Source organism: Microcaecilia unicolor, chromosome 1 (genome assembly GCF_901765095.1).
Source record: "Microcaecilia unicolor chromosome 1, aMicUni1.1, whole genome shotgun sequence".
In the NCBI taxonomy this organism is placed as follows: domain Eukaryota; kingdom Metazoa; phylum Chordata; class Amphibia; order Gymnophiona; family Siphonopidae; genus Microcaecilia; species Microcaecilia unicolor.
This window is the reverse complement of record NC_044031.1, coordinates 135,778,467-135,799,740: the sequence shown is the minus strand read 5'-3', so window position 1 is coordinate 135,799,740 and position 21,274 is coordinate 135,778,467. Positions and strand designations below refer to the sequence as shown.

The window sequence follows — 21,274 nt, the reverse complement described above, 5'->3', positions numbered from 1 at the left end:
GTCTGATTCAAGACAGATGTTTGTACAAGTCTACGCAGCCTCCCCCTCTTAGAATATGGACTCGGCAGCCTCCCAACTGAAACAATCTGGAGGGGAGAAGCTGAACTGTACAGGGCCAGCCTTAAGCATGGCGATCTCCGCCCAATGCTATCCCCTTATAATTTGTTTCCAAATGGTACTGCAGAAAGAGAAATCCAGCAGCCACATCTGGGCGGTAGGTGGTGGGAGGGGCGGAGGGGGGGGGGGTCGCAGCTGGTGGACGCTCGTGCGCAGTTGCTTTTCTTCACAGCTGGAGGCGCAACAGCCGTGGCCCTTCCCCCCCTCCCGGGAGCACAACCCCACCACAGCTCTCCGGCTCGGCGGACAAGGATGAGCGGGTCGGCGGTTCTCGGCACCGTCCTCTTAACAGGTTCGTGTCCGCATCCTGGGGCAGACGGCGACCACTTCACGAGGGGTGAAATCGCGCAGCCATTAAAAAAAAAAAAAGCCAGAGAGCGATGCAGAGCCGGGGGATGGGCACAGCTCTGTGTCTCTGGGCAGCGTCTGAATTAAGTGCTCTTGAATGGGGGAGGGAATCCGGGGGAACGGGAGCGGACGTTGATTGTCCGGGGGTCCCGGTCGGCGAGACATTCCCGATCGGACGTGAGATGGAAAGGAAGAACGCAGACGGTAGTCAGAACGTTGTCAAGCATCTGCTGACAGTAGTGTATTTTGCTGCCTGCTGGTCCTTTTACAGCATTTGCCATCTAGATGGGTTGATTTGTTTTGTACAGGTCATGTTCTCTCCCTGCTTGTAACATACAGTCACGGGAGCGTTCATTGTGGAAATAGATAGGGGTGTGTTGTGGGCTCTCATTACAGAAGTGAGGGAATGAGGAGGGATGCTTGTTGTTACAGAAACCTAGAACATGGTAAGAGATAAGGACCATGAGGCCTTTGCAGGCTGGCCAGTTTTATTCCTGTTGCAGTGCCACCTGAGCGTCTGGCTTCACCCTAGTTTCTCAACTCAAGCTCGGCAGTCTTATGGCAGGTTTTCTTGAATAACCACTTCTAAATCCTTCTACTCTATGAAATAACTATTGTGGTAATTCGGCGGAGGAAAAGCCTCACATACGGATAGATACTCCTTTGTTGAAGCACAACCTATCTAATCATCACTGGCTGAAAAACCTCAAATTTAATAAGGTGATTCCTAAACACTCAAATTTGTAAATAAGTACATAAGTATTGCCATACTGGGAAAGACCAAAGGTCCATCAAACCCAGCATCCTGTTTCCAACAGTGGCCAATCCAGGACACAAATACCCGGCAAGATCCCAAAAATGTACAAAACATTTTATTCTGCTTATCCCAGAAATAGTGGATTTTTCCCAAGTCCATTTAATAACGGTCTATGGACTTTTCCTTTAGGAAGCTGTCCAAACCTTTTTTAAACTCCGCTAAGCTAACCGCCTTTACCACATTCTCTGGCAACGAATTCCAGAGTTTAATTACACGTTGAATGAAGAAAGTTTTTCTCTGATTCGTTTTAAATTTACTACATTGTAGCTTCATCGCATGCCCCCTAGTCCTAGTATTTTTGGAAAGCGTGAACAGACGCTTCACATCTACCCATTCAACTCCACTCATTATTTTATAGACATCTATCATATCTCCCCTCAGCCGCCTTTTCTCCAAGCTGAAGAGCCCTATCCGCTTTAGCCTTTCCTCATAGGGAATTCGTCCCATCCCCTTTATCATTTTCATCACCCTTCTTTGCACCTTTTCTAATTCCACTATATCTTTTTTGAGATGCGGCGACCAGAATTGAACACAGTATTCAAGGTGCGGTCGCACCATGGAGCAACACAAAGGCATTATAACATCCTCATTTTTGTTTTCCATTCCTTTCCTAATAATACCTAACATTCTATTTGCTTTCTTAGCCACAGCAGCACACTGAGCAGAAGGTTTCAACGTATCATCAATGACGACACCTAGGTCCCTTTCTTGGTTCGTGACTCCTAACGTGGAACCTTGCATGTCATAGCTATAATTCGGGTTCCTCTTTTCCACATGCATCAGTTTGCTCTTGGTCACATTAAACATCATCTGCCATTTAGCCGCCCAGTCTCCCAGTCTCGTAAGGTCCTCTTGTAATTTTTCACAATCCTCCTGCGATTTAACGACTTTGAATAACTTTGTGTCATCAGCAAATTTAATGACCTCACTAGTTACTCCCATCTCTAGGTCATTTATAAATATGTTAAAAAGCAGCGGTCCCAGCACAGAGCTCTAGGGAACCCCACTAACTACCCTTCTCCATTGAGAATACTGACCATTTACTGACCTACTCTCTATTTTCTATCTTTTAACCAGTTTTTAATCCACAATAGAACACTACCTCCTATCCCATGACTCTCCAATTTCCTCTGGAGTCTTTCATGAGTGTAAGGAACACTTACCTTCCAGCTGTTCAATCGATTTGTATGTCTTCCACAGTTTTCTTGAATCCCATTATACTTTTTCTTTTATTTGCTCAGTAATTCCTTCCTTCTCCTTTGTCTTCCAGCTCAGTTATAATCAGAGCTGGGATTCTGGCCCATAGCCCTTCCTTCACACTAAATGGGATTTTTTTTCCTGTTTTATTATGAAAGAATCTTTTTTATTAATTTGCAAAGGCATTACTACATAGTACAAAACACCAGAAAGATCAACAGCACAATACCAGAAAAACACCCCAACACCACCTAAATCTACCCTCCCCCCCCCCCAAAGATAAGAACCCTAGCATCATGCAATAACCTTCAAAAATAGGATTGAGACCTGAACTCTTATGGCCTCAACCCCAAATCATAAATGTTTCCCCCCCTAAACCCTCAGTAATCCCAAATCTCCCCCTTCCCACATAGCTAAGAAGGATTCCTAGGGCCCTGAAATCTATTCAGAACCTGGCTGCGAGCAATAGGTGACTAGGGTGGTGACTAGCCAGCCAAGACTCCCAGATCATTATACTGGGATCATTATAATTTGTTATGCCAGTACCAAAACTTATGAGGAACAGCTTGCAACCAATGGTTTAGAGTACATTTCTTCCCCAAAAGATAAGTTTTCCCCAAGAATAAAATTACCCCTTTCAATTGTTCCTGTTTTAATGAACTCCCTCACTATTGCTAGTTTGTCCTTTACAGCAGTGTTGCTGAAAAGACTGGTGCTATGCATCAGGACTCCCTCTGGAGCCCTGTATCCACTTTAAATTTGTTTACCAGGTGTCATTCCTGTTCAGACAGGGATTCCCTATGCCTTTGTAACATTCCTGGCCATCTGAGATGCAGAGAGCCTATTCCAGCGATTGAACCAGGAACCTTCCGCAGAGCAGCATGACGCTGGGTCCCTGTTTTTGGTCTACTTTCTCTTTTGGGAGGGTATTTAATACATCCTGCGCCTTTTCCATGATGAAGCATTTTTTGAATTTGCACCAGCCCGGAAACCCTTTGACATTTTCTGAATTTACATCAGCCTGGAAACCCTTTGGCCTTCATATTTTGATTTATAGTTTTAGAACATTCTTAAATCTGCAAAAGATTTGTTTGGTTTTTTTTTGCACTGTTTATACCCTTATGATATTAAAATATATCTTATATCACCTCTGTTTCCTCTCTTTTAGAGTGTACGCATTTCTGTTATGTTCTGTTCTTACACTTACGTACTGCGGAATTCCTGAAAATGGGAACTCAAAGTGCTCCTGAACTCTCATGTCAAAAGGGCTTTTTGCTGTAGACCTTGCTTCAGTTTGGTGGACTTTCTCCGTGTTTCCTTCACCCTTTCCTAATCCCCTTGGAGGGTATAAAGGCCAGTTTTATGTAAACTATAGAGGTTGGAATTGAGACGTCCAGGATGTGCTCAATGCTAGTGAAAGCCTATATCAACACAGAATGTTTTCTAAAATACTTCAGGAGTGTGCATGTGCTGTTATGTACAGTGTGAGCAGCCATCTTAGAAATATACAAGTGGATAAAATAAATGGCATGAACCTAGCACTACAATCCACAACATAAAGGCAGAAAGCAAACCCCTACGTGTGATCCAAGAAACAAAGACAAGAGTGTAGGGGTGGACCAAATGACCTCCAGCAGCCAGATTAGTGGGAAACACTTCCACATGCAACTTCCATGCATAGCTACCTCCATCCTAAAGAACCATAGATGCCTTCAAGCACCATGTAAGTCATGGCCTGCCTTGTCTTGCCCTCTCTGATGCATGGCTTTTGTCAGAGGGGATGGGAGCGGCAGACCTGTAGGTGCTCAAAGGCCTGCCACTGCATTTACAGGGACTTGCTGCTTTGTTACTGTCTTGCTGACTGTGCTGCTGCCCCCCAAAGTCTGCCATCCTGGGTGGACACAGATTATAGTATGATACAGTCATGGATCTCATTGAAGCATGTCTCTGTGACAGCTACAGTATCCATGTTTATTTGTAAGTCTGAACTTATTTTACCAAAGTTTTAAGCATTTGTGCTCATAGCCTTCCAGATATTTCTCCTTGATTTGTCTACCTCTATGTAGCCATTTGTCTTCCCCCCCTTCATGACATTCTTACTTTTGTGTTTTTCTTCACTTAGCTCATCTGTTTGGGTAACCTAGAGTAATTAGCTTCTGTCTTCTTATTGAAAGATGTATTGTTATAAGACTTATGATATTGATATGAGTGAGACTGACATGAGATCCTAGACACAAGCATTGGTGAGGTTGGAAGTGAGTTTCCAACCTTTTGAGAAAAAACAAGGGTATTCTCACATGCTTTGTCTTAGGTTGTGGTTATAGTTTTGTTTGTGGATAGTTTAAGTGTTGTTTTTATTTTCAATCATAGTTTACTGTTTAATATTTATTCATTGTTTTATTATTTTAATATTATTTGTGTACTGTATTCCAGGGGCGTAGCCAGACACCCAATTTTGGGTGGGCCTGGGCCCAAGATGGGTGGGCAGAAGAACTCTGCCCTGTCCCACAAGTGATTTGGTCTCTCTATCGCCTGCATGCCATATTGTCTCTCAAACATCCCCCCTCCCCCGCATACCTTTTAAATAGAAGATTTTCACTGGCAGCGAGAAACAACTAATACACACTGCTCTTGTTGGCCCCCACAGCCTTCCCTGATGCAACTTCCTGTTTCCACATAGGCGGGAATCCATCAGAGAGAAGGCTGTGGGTCCGGTGCGAGCAGTATGTATCAGTTGCTGCTCACTGCAGGCAAAGATCTGCTGTTTACAAGGTACGCAGGAGGGACAGCTGTTGGGAGTTTTCAGCTGGTGGGGCTTGGGAATCCCTGCCAGCCATATCATAGGTGTGCTGCTACTGGGTGAGCCTGAGCCCACCCAGACCCACCCTTCGCTACGCCACTGCTGTATTCTTTATATTAGATGTATTATTTGTGTACTGTACTCTCTATTTGTATCTAGGTGGTATCTCAAATTTGACAAACAAATCAATAAAATGAATCAAATGATGTGATGGATTGTGGGTTATCTTCACAAAGGCAGGGAGATCCTCTTGACATGAGTGACTTGTATATGCTAGAAAAAAAAATCTATTGCTTTTTTTCCCAAACTAACATATATTTTATAGCCTGCCCATCATACAGTCTAAGCAGATTACAAAAAACATCACGCATAATGTAACAGTTAGATAAAAATGTAAATAAGACCACAGAATACAGAATAAATCTCCAAGAAGACCTAAAACTACCTTAAACGTCCTCTGCAAACCCTTGCACAAAGAAAGAATACTTTCCTTTTTTGTGTAAGGTTGAAAAATCAGTCTCAAATTACATATCACTTGGCAAAGATTCCATAATGAGTGGACCAGTAATTGCAAAAGCTCTGGTTCTAGGAAAAATGATGAATGGTGGCTTTACTGGTGGACCCTGAGGCTCATAAAGACCACCCTGACTGATTAAAGGAAGCTGGTGCCTGCAAATAAAATGTTATAATGAATTGTAGAGTCTTACAGAACATCACTAATACTTTAAAAAGGCGCATATCTCACTGGTAAGCATTGCAACATGAAAGATGATGAGTAAACTATTCTCTTTTTTGTACATCCAGTGACAAGCCGGGCTGCAATATTTTGAACAAATTGCATTGCCTTTAACATGGTAACTGAGTGACATAGAAAGCCTCTTTGCTAAAGTTTGGTAAGGGTTTGCAGTTACGGTGTGATAATTGCCAAAATTACCACACAGTAACTGCAAAGCCTCTTTGTTAAGTATTGGGGGCATTCCCAGCATCTTCCCACTCAGTAACATAGAGACAATAGCCTTGGCTCGCATTAATTGTATTGCAGGTAGTTGATGTACTTAACTGTACCTATTTAGATGTTGTCAAGTGTGTTGCATTTTCTGCAGCGTTAAGGTAATGCATGGCAACTGTCTCTATGTTAACTGTAAGGTGTAGTCCCTGATCATTCTCTGTCCCATTCCATGTTAGCTGTCAATGCAAAAGTTAGCATGTGTAATTTGCAAAGATACTGTGTTAACTGCTAGCACTTAACCACTGTGCTGACGGCTAATACAGCTTAGTAAATAGGCCCCATAGAGAATCATTGTAATATAGGTACTGGAGCATAGAGTGAAAGTCTGACACATCAACCAGGATAACACACAGGCAAGAGGTCTTCAAACCATCAATACAAAGGGTTTTCAGTTTTTCATATCATGCAGGTGTACAAACAATTATATTACAGCTTCTGTTTTTTCCAAACTTTAACACCAGTGCATATTTTACAATTATTATAATTAGCCAAAAAGAAGGCAAAACAGTATGATTGACCAATATGAAATAATTTAAAAAACAACTGAACAGTGAGAGATGATCAAAAAACTATTCATGACAAATTCAAAGCACTCTACAGCATTCACTTTAATGGGGTGATTTTATAATAGGGCACCTGGTTTAAGAAAGTACTAGCGGCCCTTTTACTAAAGCTTAGCACATGCTAACAGAATTAGCTCGCATTGAATGCTAAGAAGCCCATAGGTATAAAATGGGCTTCTTAGCATTTAGTACATGCTAAGGGGAAAATTCTATACAGTGGGGGAAATAAGTATTTGATCCCTTGCTGATTTTGTAAGTTTGCCCACTGACAAAGACATGAGCAGCCCATAATTGAAGGGTAGGTTATTGGTAACAGTGAGAGATAGCACATCACAAATTAAATCCGGAAAATCACATTGTGGAAAGTATATGAATTTATTTGCATTCTGCAGAGGGAAATAAGTATTTAATCCCTCTGGCAAACAAGACCTAATACTTGGTGGCAAAACCCTTGTTGGCAAGCACAGCGGTCAGACGTCTTCTGTAGTTGATGATGAGGTTTGCACACATGTCAGGAGGAATTTTGGTCCACTCCTCTTTGCAGATCATCTCTAAATCATTAAGAGTTCTGGGCTGTCGCTTGGCAACTCGCAGCTTCAGCTCCCTCCATAAGTTTTCAATGGGATTAAGGTCTGGTGACTGGCTAGGCCACTCCATGACCCTAATGTGCTTCTTCCTGAGCCACTCCTTTGTTGCCTTGGCTGTATGTTTTGGGTCATTGTCGTGCTGGAAGACCCAGCCACGACCCATTTTTAAGGCCCTGGCGGAGGGAAGGAGGTTGTCACTCAGAATTGTACGGTACATGGCCCCATCCATTCTCCCATTGATGCGGTGAAGTAGTCCTGTGCCCTTAGCAGAGAAACACCCCCAAAACATAACATTTCCACCTCCATGCTTGACAGTGGGGACGGTGTTCTTTGGGTCATAGGCAGCATTTCTCTTCCTCCAAACACGGCGAGTTGAGTTCATGCCAAAGAGCTCAATTTTTGTCTCATCTGACCACAGCACCTTCTCCCAATCACTCTCGGCATCATCCAGGTGTTCACTGGCAAACTTCAGACGGGCCGTCACATGTGCCTTCCGGAGCAGGGGGACCTTGCGGGCACTGCAGGATTGCAATCCGTTATGTCGTAATGTGTTACCAATGGTTTTCGTGGTGACAGTGGTCCCAGCTGCCTTGAGATCATTGACAAGTTCCCCCCTTGTAGTTGTAGGCTGATTTCTAACCTTCCTCATGATCAAGGATACCCCACGAGGTGAGATTTTGCGTGGAGCCCCAGATCTTTGTCGATTGACAGTCATTTTGTACTTCTTCCATTTTCTTACTATGGCACCAACAGTTGTCTCCTTCTCGCCCAGCGTCTTACTGATGGTTTTGTAGCCCATTCCAGCCTTGTGCAGGTGTATGATCTTGTCCCTGACATCCTTAGACAGCTCCTTGCTCTTGGCCATTTTGTAGAGGTTAGAGTCTGACTGATTCACTGAGTCTGTGGACAGGTGTCTTTCATACAGGTGACCATTGCCGACAGCTGTCTGTCATGCAGGTAACGAGTTGATTTGGAGCATCTACCTGGTCTGTAGGGGCCAGATCTCTTACTGGTTGGTGGGGGATCAAATACTTATTTCCCTCTGCAGAATGCAAATAAATTCATATACTTTCCACAATGTGATTTTCCGGATTTAATTTGTGATGTGCTATCTCTCACTGTTACCAATAACCTACCCTTCAATTATGGGCTGCTCATGTCTTTGTCAGTGGGCAAACTTACAAAATCAGCAAGGGATCAAATACTTATTTCCCCCACTGTAAATGGTGCTGAAAATTCAATGGCCAAAAAAATCAAAACTGAACATCGCATGGCCACGCCCCCTTTGCAGAGCCACATGGAAACACACACTATTCTATGAATGGGTGTAAGCGTGCTTATGTGCGGATCTGCTGTTTCTGCTCCATTTCGGTACCTCGTATCCATTAGTACTCTTTTTCTCACTGAAAATTCAGCACAGAAGTAGCGGCTAACATTTGACGCCATATATAGAATTTCCCCCTAAGTTAGGTGCTATGGGTGGAGGAGTAGCCTAATGGGTAGAGCGTCAACCTGAGAGCCAGGGAACCCCAATTCAAATCCCACTATGGCTCTTTGTGATCATAGGAAAATCATTGAACCTTCCATTACCTCATTTACAAGCTTAGGGGCCCTTTACAAAGGTACACTAAAAAGTGGCCTGCAGTAGTGTGGGCACGTATATTGAACACGTGCTGGACCATTTCTCCACTGCGTCTGGGAAAAAGTTTTTTTTTTTTGTGGGGGGGGGGGGGGGGTGGAAAATGAATGTGCGTCAAAATGAAAACCAGCGGCATATGTCTATTTACAGCCTGAGCCCTTAACACCACCCATTGACTTAGCGGTAAGGCCTCATTCGTTAACCACTCGGTAACTGTCCAGCGCGTGCCAACTGATTACTGCTGAGAACGTCCTCGTGGTAGAAAATAGAAAATTATTTTCTACTATGGGTTTTCGGTGTGCGTCAAACTCAGATTTACCGCCAGGCACACTCGCTAGCCGAGAGGTAATGCCGATTCGACGCACGTAGCATGCGCATAGGCACTTATGTGCCTTTGTAAAAGGGCCCCTTAGATGTAAGCCCTCCAGGGACAGAAAAATACCTTCTGTACCTGATTGTAACTCACCTTGAACTACTGAGAAAGGCATGAGCCAAATCCAAGCTAAAAAATACTAGTCTAAGGGGCTGATGCTCAAAACAAATGCCATCGGTGAAAGGGGTTAGCGCCACATTTGAACGCACATTATACAGTGTCAGAAGCTCAGAGGGCTTGAGCAGCAGTGCTAATGAGTGCATCAGATGGCCACAAATTGCATTGTAATATATTTAAATGATGCTAATGAGGTCAATAATTTTTCCTTCCTTATGCTCAGACAATAGCGCTGAAGTGCCCAGAAGCAAATGATGGTCTGTAACGCCGAAAACTTAAAACCAGCTCAGGGGCAGTGTAGAGGGGTTTGGGGAGAGGATTTCTTTTTAATTTCCTTCTTTTGGAAGCAAAAGGAAGCCTGTGCAACTTGTTGATAGTGAGAAACAAATATGTGTGCAAGTTTGAGCAAAACTGAAAGTGAAAGCACATATCGGTGCCTGTTTTCTGTGCTTATATATGAGACTATCATAAATTTAAATGCAAAAAATTTTGAAAAGCTCATATTTAAAGGTGCAGAAGAACAGTGCCGATGTGTGCTTTCACTTCCTGTTTTGTCTGGATATGCGCACAAAAGCCGCACTTACTGCAAAACGTTTGTACGCATGCTTCAGGCAGGTTCCATCCCTTGCTTTCAGTTTAATTAATCACACATAAAATTTGAATATTATTTGCTTTGAGCATTGGTTAGCTATTTTTCTGCACTGTTGCGCTGTGGAGTTTTTGTTGTAGACTTCAGCACCTCTGGGAGGGATTCATCAAGGTGTAGTAAAAGATCACCCTTTACTGTACTGTTATTCCCCGCAGGATTAAACAACCTGCAGGATCCCGGTACCGTAGGTTACTGAATCTTACCTTACAAGAATAACTCTGCTTGTAAGCCACCTCGCAAGCAGAGTTATTCCCATGGCCCAGGAGCATCAGACCACAAAGCCACGACCTGATACTTCCAGGTCACACAGAGAGGGTTCGCTCCAGTTCTGGCTGCATCCCCTACCTTTAATCTCCTCTCCCCCTCCCCCCTCCCCGGGGGCTACCTGTGAAACGGCACTAGGGTCCGGGAGGTCCGATGGTGTTTGATCAGGAGCAAGGTCCAGTCCGCCTCCTTCCTGCAAATTGCGCCCCTAAGGGTAGTCTTGCTTGACTGTCTACTGCTAGGGGTCATGTTTCCTTGGGGCATCATTTGCAGAAGTGGTTTTGTGGCCCAATGCTCCAGAGTGGAAAAATGCTGGGGTTATTTTACCGTGGTTGTTGGGCTCTAATGCAACTTGTGTATCACTGCAAGTCATGTTAGGGTATTTGCATAGTAATGAGATGCAAACCATGCATTTCAATATTTTGCATATCATTACTCACTGGCCCATGGCCACTTAAATATCACAATGGTGTGTTAAGTCAAGTGGCCTTAGGGCCCTTTAGGTCGCATTAAGGGCTAAATAACATGCGTATCATTCGGAAGTACTTTGAAATCAACCAATATGAACATCTGGTACATGCGCTGGTACTATCTTCTCTTGACTACTGCAATCTAATATACCTAGACTGCACAAAAACCCTGCTCAAAATACAGCAATCAGACTAATCTTCAGGTTAGCAAAATTCGACAGTGTCTCCCCTTTCTACATCAAACTACACTGGCTCCCCATTGAAGCCAGAGTGTTTTTCAAACTGGCCTGCTTCTTCTTTAAAACAGTGGAAGGACTGATCCTCAGCTGTCTGCTAGCACATTTCTGCTTTGCAACCTCAACAAGATCAAGGAGACAAGAAGTCTCCAATTTCTTCACTTTCCCCCCATCCAAGGGCAAGAAGAGACTAGCGCTCTTCGACAAATCTCTTGCCGTTCAAGCTGCCAGACTTTGGAAAGACATTGCCAGAATGTACACACCTACACTATCTTATCTCATGTTCCCAAAAAAGTTAAAAACTTTCTTATTTAAAAGAATGTAGTTCGATTTCTGCTTATCTCCAAAGCAACCATTGTAATTCTCAGAGGAATGATCTGAACTCCTACAAAAATCTTGTAGACCGCTTAGAACTGAAAAGACATTAGCGGGATAAAAGCCCAAAATGTAATGTAATGCTGCTTGATGAATCCCCCCTAAGTGTTCAAAATCACACCTACCCTGGAGAAAGTGTAAATGTCCTTGCTGTTTGTAAGTATATGCATAGATTAACATATGTTATAATCTGTCCCCGGGATTCTATATATTGTGCCTTAATTTCCACACGGAAATTGAAGCATATTCTGTAACAGTGTGCATAACTTAATCGGTAAACTAGCTAATCAGTGCTGTCAATTGAATGTTAACAAGCAATTATCAACTCTAATTGGCATGAATTAAGATTTGTGTGCACAACCCACTAAGTGTATTCTGTAACGTGCTGCGCTTAATTTTTAAGTTGCATAGTTGAAAAGGGGGCGTGGCCATGGGCAGGGTGTGGGCATTTCTAAAATGTATGTGCTTTGTAATAGAATAAACCCGCCCTGTGCCTAATTTAAGTGTCGGGATCTACGCCAAGTAAAACATGGCATAAATAACTGCAACTAAATTTGGTTGTGTGGAGAGACGCTCAGTGTATTCTATATATCACATGGAAATTTAAGCCTATTCTTTAAAATATAGGCATACTTTAGAGAATACACCTAGGCGTACTGTTCTTCAGCGTGAAATCTAGCTCTGTGTGTATCCTTGTGGACTCTGTCCACCCCTGCTCAAACTCTGCTCGTGTACAAGTGTGCCAGCAAAGTACACCTCATGTCAGGACAACTACTTGTATGCCAGTCTGTATTTCATAAAAGTCATATGTGGCCACATACAAGCAACACCGTCTTGAGTGAATTCCTTCAAAAAGGCGATAAATAAATCCTAATAAATAAAAATGACTTTTCTAGAATTGCCTCTGTAATAATGAGAATGGGACTTGATATACTGCCTTTTTATGTATTTTTTGCAACTACTTTCAAAGTGGTTTACATAGTATATACAGTTACTTATTTGTACCTGGGGCAATGGAGGGTTAAGTGACTTGCCCAGAGTCACAAGGATCTGCAGTGGTAATCAAACCCTGTTCCACAGAAGCAAAGCCCACTGCACTAACCTCCACTGTTTTTCCCCTGTTGAAAAGAGTTTTGATTCAAAATAAACACCTTGATATTTTCCCTTGTTATAGTGGCTATGAGGAAATCAGAACTGTGGCTGAAATTTTGTAATTGGATGCATTTAAATGATAATACATTGCAATGGACAAAGACAGTTTCACATTTTAAGTAGCCTTTTCTTTGTAATAGAGGTTTTCACATTGAAGTGAACTTTTTTTGTTCTCTCTTTATTATTCTTCCCTCTAGGACTATTTTAAAAGTTTTCTTTTCTTCATTCCTCTGTTTAGAAAGGCTACAGCAAATGATTGTTTTGGAGGTTTTAGAATATTAGCATTATTGCAAATACACAAATACACTGTAATCAGGAGAGGATGAGTTTTGAAACATCTGCTTTAGTGATACTTTTGTGGTACTATGATATGGAAAGCCAACTTCTAAATGTTGTCACATTCTTTCCAGTGTTGCTACTGAATGCATCTTTTGTTTTCACATTCTTTCAGTGGAAAATACTGGTTGGTCAGCACCCTCTCAGATACAGCAACACTATTGAACTGATAGCATTCAAAGCAACAGCTTTACCATATTTCCCTGCCCACAAAATACTTTTCTAAGTTTAGAAAAACCCCTATGCATTGTAAAGGGGGGGGGGGGTCCGCTTCCTCCTATTGGGTGGAGCCACAAAGCCTGTGGGGCTCCCGGGGTTCCAGGACAGAATGCTGCTGATACTGGGACTTGGGGCCAAAGTATTTTATTATCAACGCAATTTCATACCAAAAATCATAATATATTCTTCAAAACAAAAGGTGCAGTCCTCATAAGATAATCTTCAAAAGAAAAAGGTACAGTCCAGGTCCCAAAATCCCTCAGCAAATGTTCAGCTCCTCACGAGTTCAGCACACTTCCAATATAGCACAACAATTCAGAACAAATCTTCATGGACAGTCTTTGCACATCAAACCAATACCACAAATCACTTGTCTTTTCACAGCACAGAGGGAACACTGTAAGGAGCAGGGTTGGCAGTTTCTCCTAACTCTCAGCACCACGCCCGGTGTGGCCTCCTCCACTGCCTTCAAGTGCTGGGCAGGGCAACCTTTGAATTCTCCCACTCCATGGTAGCTGGCTGCTCTCCCTTGGGCAGCTCTAGTGGCAGGCTACTTCCTTCCTCCACATACTCCATGGAATCTTTCTCTCTCCCTTCATCTCCCCTCTCTCCTGGTGACTAAGAGCCTCCAGGAAATCTGCTCTCCCCTTCTCACAGCTGGGGGGAATTATATACTGATGGCGAAGCCATGGAAACTGAGCTTCATCCTTCCCTCGCCCTCTAGTGGGGAAGGGAGTAACAGGCTCACCCTGCCTCGAGCCATTGCTCCCCCTGCTGGGACTGGAAATCCATTCCATCTTTTTAGGACTACTCTCCTCACTCATTCTTGCAAGGACTTCTGGGACCCGTAGTTCTGGGCTCAACTGCTTCACTGGGGAATCTCTGGGGCTTGCCTTGTCACAGCATCCCAAAACATTTTATTTTGTTTAGTTTCCAGTGCTATTTACAAGAATATGCGCTTTTGTAACTTTTTTTCATTTTGGGGACAATATTATAAATAGTACGCACTTATTCCAACACAGGACCCCCCCCAAAAAAAAAAAAAAAAAATTGTGTGTGTGTGTGTGGGGGGGGGGGGGGGGGGGGGCTTGTTTCTGGCATTTCAGGCTAAAACCAACTTGAAATGACGTAGGAAACATTTAAATTACAGAGTAGATGAAAGAGAAATCCTCTGTTCCCAGAGCCATTGGTGTGAACAGACCTTCTTCATGTCTCACAATGAGTGATGGCAGGTAAAGACTAGCATGACCCATCTGGTCTGTCCAGAAAGTTGACTAAGGTTGTATCTGCTGCTCTGTGCAGGTTCCCCACCCTCTGTCTTGTTTTAAGGGTTATACCTGCTGCTCATGCAGGTTACCCTCCTCTGTGCCTTTTTTTTTTAAGTGTGAAAGTCATTTAAGTTTTGCTTTGAGTAGAAATGCTCTATACATTTATTCTACCCTTTTCAATTCTGTCACTGTTTTTGTCCCTATCACCTCCCATGGCTAAACATTCCAGGCATCCACCACCCTTTCTTTTTTTTATTTTATATTTATTAATTTTCAAATTATATAATCACATTTATAATGCAATTATTAGAAATACAGTATTGAATAAACTGGAAATAATATTAACCCAATAAGGGAAAAATAACTAATATACATTAATGTCCACATCTAAAGTAACAGATACAAGAACAGGAAATATTAAGAAAAAGTAGAAATACTACTCAGAAAAAACAAATACAGAACACACTGCTAGATCAAGAATACAGATCAGTTAGTCCTAACAATATACCCTAAAAGACTGAGAATTCACACAACATCTCTCAACCCCTCCTTAGAAACCACAAAATCACATAATTGCTTAGGTTCACTAAAGACATCGGATTTACCATCAAAAGAAATACGACATAAGCAAGAAAATTGTAACAAAAAATACATCCCCAGAGCCTGCACACGAGGATGCAGTGCCAGGAAATCCTGATGACGTTTCTGAGTACACTTTGAAATATGAGGAAATATTCTGATCTCAGAACCTAAAAATGATTGATCCATGTGACAGAAAAACAATCTCTGGTCAATATTCCTGTCTGGTTCCAAGTCAAAAGTCACAAGCAAGGTAGTTCTCTGAGTCACTACATCCAGTGATGATTCCAAGAAATCAGTCAAACTGAGTCCAGTAGTGGAAACTCCAGGCAGGGCCTCACCTTCTCTAGATCTCGATAGAGATAGATATTTAGCTCGCATAATTAGTGGTAATTCTGATGGTATTAAGAAAACTTATATATGTCCTCACCAAGTGCTGGTATTAATGGTGATTTGAGGAAGTTTAAAAATCTCAAAGTATTCCTCCTAGTTTGATTCCCCAAATATTCTATTTTCCTTGCCAGAGAAATCTTATCCTTAACAAAAGCATTACACACTTCCTGGAGGTTAATTACACTAGCATCCAGAGCACATAACTGTATACCTTGCTGATTTGCAACTTGTACTTGGGCAGTCAATGTTCCATTCAAAGTAACTATTTCCGTAAAAAAAATTTATTAGCCACCTTGACCAAGGATGAGTTTAAAACATGTATGGCATCCCAAAATGAGTCCATAGCGACTACAGTTGGCTTTGAAATCACTGCAACCGAAGAAGCTTCTTCCCCTGTAGACCGAGGTGTACTCACTGTCCAATGATTCTGTGCTCTCAGCTACCCCCTATCGATGGACAAACTGGGGGAGCATACCAAGGATGGGTGTTCCTCCATGTGAACCTCAGACCCACTTACTGCGCCAAGGACTTCACTCCTCATAATGGCACTTGCTGAACTTCTTTTTTTTAAATATCTTTATTAAGTCATTGGTGAAAAATATCTTTCTATCTCAGCACTTCTTCCATACAGTCAATTGTGGTAACAATATTGATAACTAAAGACTAGTAGCACGTATACATCTAGTCGATCAAATCACCCCTGACTCATTTTGTGTTTTATAAACAGTTAAACTCCCCCTCCCTTCCCCCCTACCCTCCCTTGTCCACTGACATTAATACATTAGTATCTCCTGCCATAGGAGCCAACTTTTCAAAATTATTGGGGGTGCTAAGCCCAGTGGAAATAACCCCTTCCTGGACACATACAAGGAATTTTCTCAATATTGGGGGTGCTCAAGCACCCACAGCACCCACAGAGTCGGCTCCTATGTCTCCTGCTGTTAATTGACTTGTGAAGACTTGCTTGCTCTCTCCCCAGCACTCACCAGCTGGCATGCCACATTACTACCCTACGTTGTCCTTAGATTAGGGTTCATGTAAAAGCACATCTTCTCCAGCAATTTTACCCCACAGAGCTCTATACTGTCTCGACCCTGAAGAAGTATTGAATTTAAGAGACTCAAGCACCCAGCTAGCCATCTCCTTCATAGTGCCCATCCATGCCGCTATCTTGGGAGGTGTTCTATCCACCCATGACATCAAAATACATTTCTTAACCAACATAGTGGCTACTAATTTGAACTTGCACTGTGCCTCATTCAGCCCCTGTTCCCACAGACTAGTGGAACTGTCCATATATATCACCAAATAAGACCATTCAAACGCACATTGCACTATGTTTTCTATTTGAGAGCTCCTGACCAAAGTTCCACCAGCTTTGGGCACTCCATAAAAGAGTGCAGAAGTGTGCCCACATGAGCCCCACACTTTACACATATATCATTAGGCCATAGCCCCATTACTGTCCCTCTTTCTTTGGATATGTATACCCTGTGCAAAACTCAGAATTGGATATCTTGTAATGTGCATTTGGCGTTACTTGCTGAACTTCTGATTGTGGTGGGGCCTGCATGGGTGCAGGGTTCAAGGAAACCCCATCTATACTGCTGCCTGATGATCTCTCTTGTGACAAGACTGAAGAGCCTGTAATTCTTGAACTATAAGAGACTCAGAAATCCTCCAAAGTGGCCTGCTTCGTAAGTGGGGGTCGACGTTAGTGCTGGAGGCTACTGCCTAACCTTTCCCCTTCTCTTCCCCATTGCCAAAGCGTCAGGTACTCCAACTGAGCAAATTCACAGAGGTAAGGGAAAAACTACACTGGCTTCCACTTAAAGAACGCATTGCGTTCAAGGTTTGCTCTCTAGTTCATAAAATCATTCACGGAAATGCCCCAGCCTACATGTCAGATTTAGTAGACCTGCCACCCAGGAATGCCAAAAAAATCATCCCGCACATTCCTTAATCTTCATTTCTCCAGTTGTAAGGGCCTCAAATACAAACTAACGCATGCGTGAAACTTTTCCTACCTGAGTACACAGTTGTGGAACGCATTGCTGCGCAGCTTAAAAACTACCTATGAACTAACTACCTTTCGCAAATCCCTGAAGACCCACCTATTCAACAAGGCATACCAACAAGATCAACAACTATAAATGTAATACATCACCACGTTACCTATTATCAGCATTGTTTTGCCTATACCTACTTGTCTGAATCTCGATTATGATACTTCCTATGGCATCTCCACCTTACCTATTATCAATATTGTTTTCTACTTTATCTACTGTTTAAATATCAATATTGTCCATTGCTTAAATCTACTGTTTAAACTTCGATTATGATATCCTTTATGTAACACTAACTGCTATCTCCTAATCCACTATACATTGTAAGCCACATTGAGCCTGCAAAAAGGTGGGGAAATGTGGGATACAAATGCAATAAATAAATAAATAAATAAATAAAAATAAATAAATGAGGTAGGACACAGAGCACTCCCACAATTGTCCATTCAAATCGTTATCTTGAATTGGCCTCTCATGCACCACCCTTTCATGAAAATATATTTCCTGATATTGCTTTTACGTCCTCTGGCACCCCCCCCCCCCCCCCCCCCCCCCCCCCAATGAAGCTTAATTTCATGTCTAATTCTTTAGCTTCTAAGTTTTTGGGAAAGGTTTGTTCATTAATATCGTTCCAGTTTTTAAATGTCTGTATCATATCTCCCCAGCCCCTGCTGTCCTCTTGGGTATACATATACCTCTCTTCTCAAATGTCTTTTGGCACAGACCCCATACCATCTTGGTCAATTTCATGTAAGCGACTTTGAGTCTTTTTATGGCCCTTGCAAGATACTGCCTTCAAACCTGAACACAGTACTCCAAGTGAAGTTTCAACAATAACATATAGAGGGGCATTATCACCTCCTTCTGTGCTTGACCCCCACCTTATCATATTTCACCATCTTGAAATCCTCAGACATTATCATCCTGAAGTCTTTTTCCTTGTCCGTGCAAATCAACCTCTCGCTCCTAGTGCATAAAGCTCCTTTGGATTTCTGCACCCCAATGCATTGTTCTGCATCTCTTCATATTAAATCTTAACTGCCAAGAATTAGCCTAAGCTTCTAAATTTTGTAGATCACTTCCCATGCTTTTCATTCTCCCTGGGATGCCCTCTCTGTTGCTAATGTTCATGTCATCCACAAAAACGCATACTTTTCCTTCTAACCTTTAAGCAATACCACTTACAAAGATATTGAACAGAATTGGTCTAAGGACTGATCCTAAGGCACTACTCATATTTATTTTGTTTGAGGGAATTCCATTTACCACCACCTTCTGCCACCTGCCCGTCAACCAGTTTCTGATCCAGTATACCACCTCGGGTTCTGTCCTTAAGATGCTCATTTTAATCATAAGTCTCCTATGAGGAACAGTATCAAAGGCTTTGCTGAAATCTAAGTAGACCACATGTAGCTCATGCCCTTTATGTGGATCTTTTGTAATCCAGTTCAAAGAACTCAATAAAACCGCCTGCCTTTCGTAAAGCCATGCGATCTTGGATCTTGCAGTCCATTGAATTGTAGAAAGTCCACTATCATTTCCATCAAGAGCATCTCCATAACCTTTCCCACCCCTGAGATAAGGTTTACCAGCCTGTAGTTTCCCATCTCTTCTGTGTTCCCACTTTTTTGAAGAGGGACCACATCAGCTTTCTCTAATCCTACTGAACCTTCGCCATCTCCAAACATCTATTAAACTCATCCTTTACAGGACCCACCAGATCCTCTCTGAGCTCCATCAGTATCCTGGGATGTATTGCATACTTCTGTCTTTGCTTCAGAGACAGGAGTAGCCTTCTGGAGGTCTCTTGAAGGGTGGACCCTTGCCCCCAGGCAAGAAAAATTCTGGCTACTAAATAAGTATTAGAATAAATGTTTATTCAAATAGTCAAAGAAGCCAATCAGTAATTATTGAAACATCAACAAATAAAATCCCAATAGAGTATAATATGTAGCAAATAAAAACAGAGTATACCCTGGGAGCTGTCAATATGTACACCTGCTAATGTAGGCACATTGAGGCTCGCCATCCTCAGTTCTGTTTCCTCTTAAATACTTTTTTTCTTCATTATCTAAATTATAATTACCCTTCCTACCTAATGAATATGCATCTTTCCAGAACATTCTATTTCCTGTTATGGTGAATCCTGTTCCAGCACATTCTATCATCTTCCAACTTCTATCATTTATTCCCTCATTGCTTTGACAGTTAAAGCCTGTCATATAAAGCATACGTCTTCATTAGATAATGGGTTAACCTATGTCCTTGTTATGCTAGTCACTATGCTAGCCCCCCCCCCCCCCATTTTGCTGAAGTTACAATAGTCACCTACACCCTCTTCTTCTAATTGTTTATCTGAATACTGCAGGTGTCCTTAGTCATAGGATTTTCTGACTCTTAGTTGCTGCCAAGCAACTTATCACAGGTTAACATAAGTTAGCATAGGCCAAATGTCAAACCACAGATTTCTACAGCCTTACATTTCTAGCTGTCTTGCAATTCCAGGTCTGCTCCCAGCTCAAGAAAAGCAAAACAGCCATATTAAAATAAAAACTAGAAACATGTATGGTTTGCACCTTTTCATGGCCTCTCTGATATACAGAGGGGCATTTTCGACTAGGGATGCCCATCTCCGAGGACAGCGCCGCCGCGAAGGGGCGGGGCCAACCGTATTTTCGAACGAGATGGGCGTCCATCTTTCGTTTCGATAATACGTTTGGGGCCGGCCAAATGTCAGGGATGGCCAGGTTTGAGATGGCCGGCCTCGGTTTTCGCCGATAATGGAAACTGAGGCTGGCTATCTCAAACCCGGCCAAATCCAAGGCATTTGGTCGTGGGAGGAGCCAGCATTTGTAGTGCACTGGTCCCCCTGACATGCGAGGACACCAACCGGGCACCCTAGGGGGCACTTCTAAAAATTAAAAAAAAAAAAAGCTCCCAGGTGCATAGCTCCCTTACCTTGGGTGCTGAGGCCCCCAAATCCCCCTCAAAACCCACTCCCCACAACTCTACACCATTACCATAGCCCTTATGGGTGAAGGGGGGCACCTACATGTGGGTACAGTGGGTTTTGGGGGGAGTTTGGAGGACTCCCATTTACCACCACAAGTGTAACAGGTAGGGGGGGATGGGCCTGGGTCCACCTGCCTGAAGTGCACTGCACCCACTAAAAACTGCTCCAGGGACCTGCATACTGCTGTCAGGGATCTGGGTATGACTTTGAGGCTGGCATAGAGGCTGACAAAAAATGTTTTTTATTTTTTATATTTTGGGTGGGAGGGGGTTGGTGACCACTGGGGGAGTAAGGAGAGGTCATCCCTGATTTCCTATGGTGGTCATCTGGTCAGTTGGGGCACCTTTTCGAGGCTTGGTCGTGAACAAAAAGGGACCAAGTAAAGTCGGCCAAATGCTCGTAAGGGCCGGCTTTCTTTTTTCCATTATCGGGCGAAGCCGGCCATCTCTTAAGCATGCCCCAGCACGCCCCTGTCCTGCCACGCCCCTGTCCCACCTTTGCTACCCTTCTGACATGCCCCTGGGAACTTTGGCTGTCCTGGCGACGGAAAGCAGTTGGAGCAGGCCAAAATCGGCTTTCCATTATACCGATTTCACCGGCTTCAGGAGATGGCCGGCCATCTCCCGATTTGTTTTGGAAGATGGCCGGCGATCTCCTTCAAAATTAAGCTGGACAGTATTTCATCCA

General features: G+C 42.9%; 1 protein-coding gene across 1 annotated transcript in view; it reads left to right on the top strand.

The window, feature by feature from the left end:
* Nucleotides 1-221: 221 nt before the first annotated feature.
* The window catches only part of LOC115470140 (epsilon-sarcoglycan-like), a 61,311-nt gene continuing 40,258 nt past the window's right edge, over nucleotides 222-21,274 (top strand). Inside the window, exon 1 of the mRNA XM_030203120.1 lies at nucleotides 222-409. Within this exon, the coding sequence (XP_030058980.1) occupies nucleotides 370-409 (40 nt within the window). The 5' untranslated portion in view covers nucleotides 222-369. The remainder of the gene's footprint in view (nucleotides 410-21,274) is intronic.